The sequence below is a fragment of the Apaloderma vittatum genome, unplaced genomic scaffold (genome assembly GCF_000703405.1).
Source record: "Apaloderma vittatum isolate BGI_N311 unplaced genomic scaffold, ASM70340v1 scaffold8145, whole genome shotgun sequence".
Taxonomy (NCBI): domain Eukaryota; kingdom Metazoa; phylum Chordata; class Aves; order Trogoniformes; family Trogonidae; genus Apaloderma; species Apaloderma vittatum.
The window spans coordinates 59,285-61,872 of record NW_009715429.1 but is presented as its reverse complement, the minus strand read 5'-3'; the positions used below and the strand labels follow the sequence as shown (position 1 = coordinate 61,872).

The following is a 2,588-nucleotide window of genomic DNA, read 5'->3' as shown; positions in this document are numbered from 1 at the left end:
CCTTTTCCTTTTCCTTTTCCTTTTCCTTTTGAAAGTAGGTTTTGGATTTTTCAGGCCTGTGTAATTTCAGTGGCAGCGTGTAAAACCTTAAAGGTGCGCTGCCTCTGGGTTGTACTGCTCTGTAAAGTCTTTATAGTAAAGTACTTACCTATAGAAATAATTTGCCCTTATGTATCTTCTTTATACCTATATACGAGCTACACTGACTGACTGTTGGCAATGCTATGCGGTGTTATAACTATTAAAAACCAACGAGAAGATGTTAAATGTCAGTTGAAACAAAGACTTCAAGCTATCCTAAATAGTCTGTTTAGGAATAGACAGATAAAAAGCTTTTCAGGTTATCAATTCACCCATATGTTTGGTAGTAAAAATGTGCTAGGTTGCAATTTTAAATAGAATCGTAGAATCATAAAGGCTGGAAAGGACCTTAAGATCATCAAGTCCAACCTACAGCCCTACACCACCCTGACACTAAACGGTCTCCTCATACTGTGATTATTCTTGCAGAAAGGTTGAAAAAGTGCAACTGGTATGTTAGGAAGAGACGTTGGATAGTTGCTTCGAAGCTGTTACAATGGAAAGTTCAGGTGCAGAGCAGCCATCTGCATCCTTGGAAAGAACAGAAGTTGGAGAGGCCAAGAATCAGGACTCAGCAGAGAAGTCTCCGCTTTCAGAAGCTGCAGGCACTGTACCGTCAGAGAAGGGTTGCAGTCAGCAGTCTTCTCTGGAGCAGTCAGCTCTGAAGGAACAAGAGCAGTCAAGTTCAGGACGGTGGGAAGTACCCAGCGAAGGACCAAGCAGTCAAGAAGTGGTTGGAAATAATGAACAGGATGTATTTGAGCCAGATGCGCCATTCAGCACATCATCTGAGGGCACTTCTGCTGTTACCGATGCGAATTATTCTAATTTACATGAATTAGGAAATTCAGGAAGGGAAGAACAAATATCTCAAAGCTCAGTACTCTTGGACAATATGGCAAATGGGACAGTAGCAGGTAAAAAAGTTATAAAAATGTTGGACATAAAGGCTTTTATTTTTTTTTTCTTCAACTTGATTATGACAATAATCACCCTCATTCTTTCTGTTCACTAGTTTTTGGTCTTGAATTGCTAGATTTTGGTCTTGAATTGACTTTTTAAATTCTCATATAAAATGTGCTTGACAAGGTGAAGTATGTATTCTTCATCTCAAGCTGCAGTAGCAATTTATAGACTCATAAGGCATTTTATACAGTGATCTTCGTTTCCAGAAACGTGCGTGTTTTGTACATGCATTTGAAAAACAGCAGTGCATAATTTGTATGAGTACCTAGGCTATTAACAGTTTAGCCTAGACCATAGCAATCACCTTACTATTTCACATCTCTAACTTTCCCCTGTAATTTACCTGTCACCCTTCCATTATTGATGCCTTTCTCCTGCAGTTCCTGAAACCCATCATTTCCTGCACTTGTTCCTCTCCATTCTGGGTTACTTCCTCTTCCCAGTTCAGTGCCCCATTTTCTCAGCTCTTCAGAGCAGGAGGTAGCATGTCCCGTTCAACAGGAGGGCACAGTGAGGGGCCCTTCATGGCCCTGCTGACCTCCTTCCTCTTGGTTGGGCTGCATTCGGCTGCTCTCATGCTGAGTAGCTGGTGATTGCTTCCTAGGAAGGGCACTGTACCAAAGCCAGATAGACTTTTATCTCTAAGTCAGAAAGAAGCAATTTCAGGAGCTTTGAGTTAGGCAGATCTGGTTCAGAATGTCGTCCTTGAATAAACACCACGTCAAGTATTGTGTGGAAGACAATGGTGATTCAGCCAATGCATGCTTAGGTCAGATCTAAATTGGAGCAGGCTTAGGTAAGATTTTTCAATAAAAGCTTGCTGTGTAAATTGGTAACTTCTATTTAAAATCATACTTTTCCAAATAAAACATTGTAACTTTTTTAAAATGTAGTATGAACAACTTTTTATGTGGCATCAGTTTTACATTGGATATCTCTTTAAAGACTGTGCTAATATTGTTTCAGCTTTCAAGTAGGCTGTCCTTTCAACTCAAAAATCTGTGATGATTCTGTGTTGCAGTGTTTCAATAAAATAATCTCAGAGGAGTGAGGTTTTTTTATTTGTTTGTTTTGAGAAGCATATTAGGAATTAATTTTAGTTTTATTTTTAGGAGGCATGATTGAGCATGATGAAACTTTTAGGAGAACTAGGGCTGACTTCGATGATACTATCGAGTCTGAGAAGTTATGTCCTGATCCGGAACATTTTTCTGGCAAAGCAGTTCAACAGGATTACCACATGCCTGATGTTGTAACTGTCAGAGTACAAACAGGTAAGTGCTAAAAACCATGTATCTCTATATAGTTGTGATCTAATCTCAATCTGTTACTAAAAGAAACAATATTTCTGTCTCGGAATTTCCATTTTTACAGATTTGGATTCATTCCAAGATGTAGTTGTAAAAATTGAAAGGCCTACCTATCATAAACCATTTCTGGGTGGATTTAAGAACAGGATATCAGGAGTGGAATTTCATAATGCAGGATCACAAACAAAGCCTAAAAAACGACCTGACAAAGGAATTCAGTTATTTTGTAGG

General features: G+C 39.0%; 1 protein-coding gene across 1 annotated transcript in view; it reads left to right on the top strand.

Moving 5' to 3' along the window:
* Positions 1-577: 577 nt before the first annotated feature.
* Positions 578-2,588, top strand: part of IQUB (IQ motif and ubiquitin domain containing) — a 25,587-nt gene continuing 23,576 nt past the window's right edge. Inside the window, exons 1-3 of the mRNA XM_009869141.1 lie at positions 578-998; positions 2,160-2,321; positions 2,422-2,588. The exon at positions 2,422-2,588 is cut by the window's right edge and continues 45 nt beyond it. Of these exons, the coding sequence (XP_009867443.1) occupies positions 578-998; positions 2,160-2,321; positions 2,422-2,588 (750 nt within the window). The remainder of the gene's footprint in view (positions 999-2,159; positions 2,322-2,421) is intronic.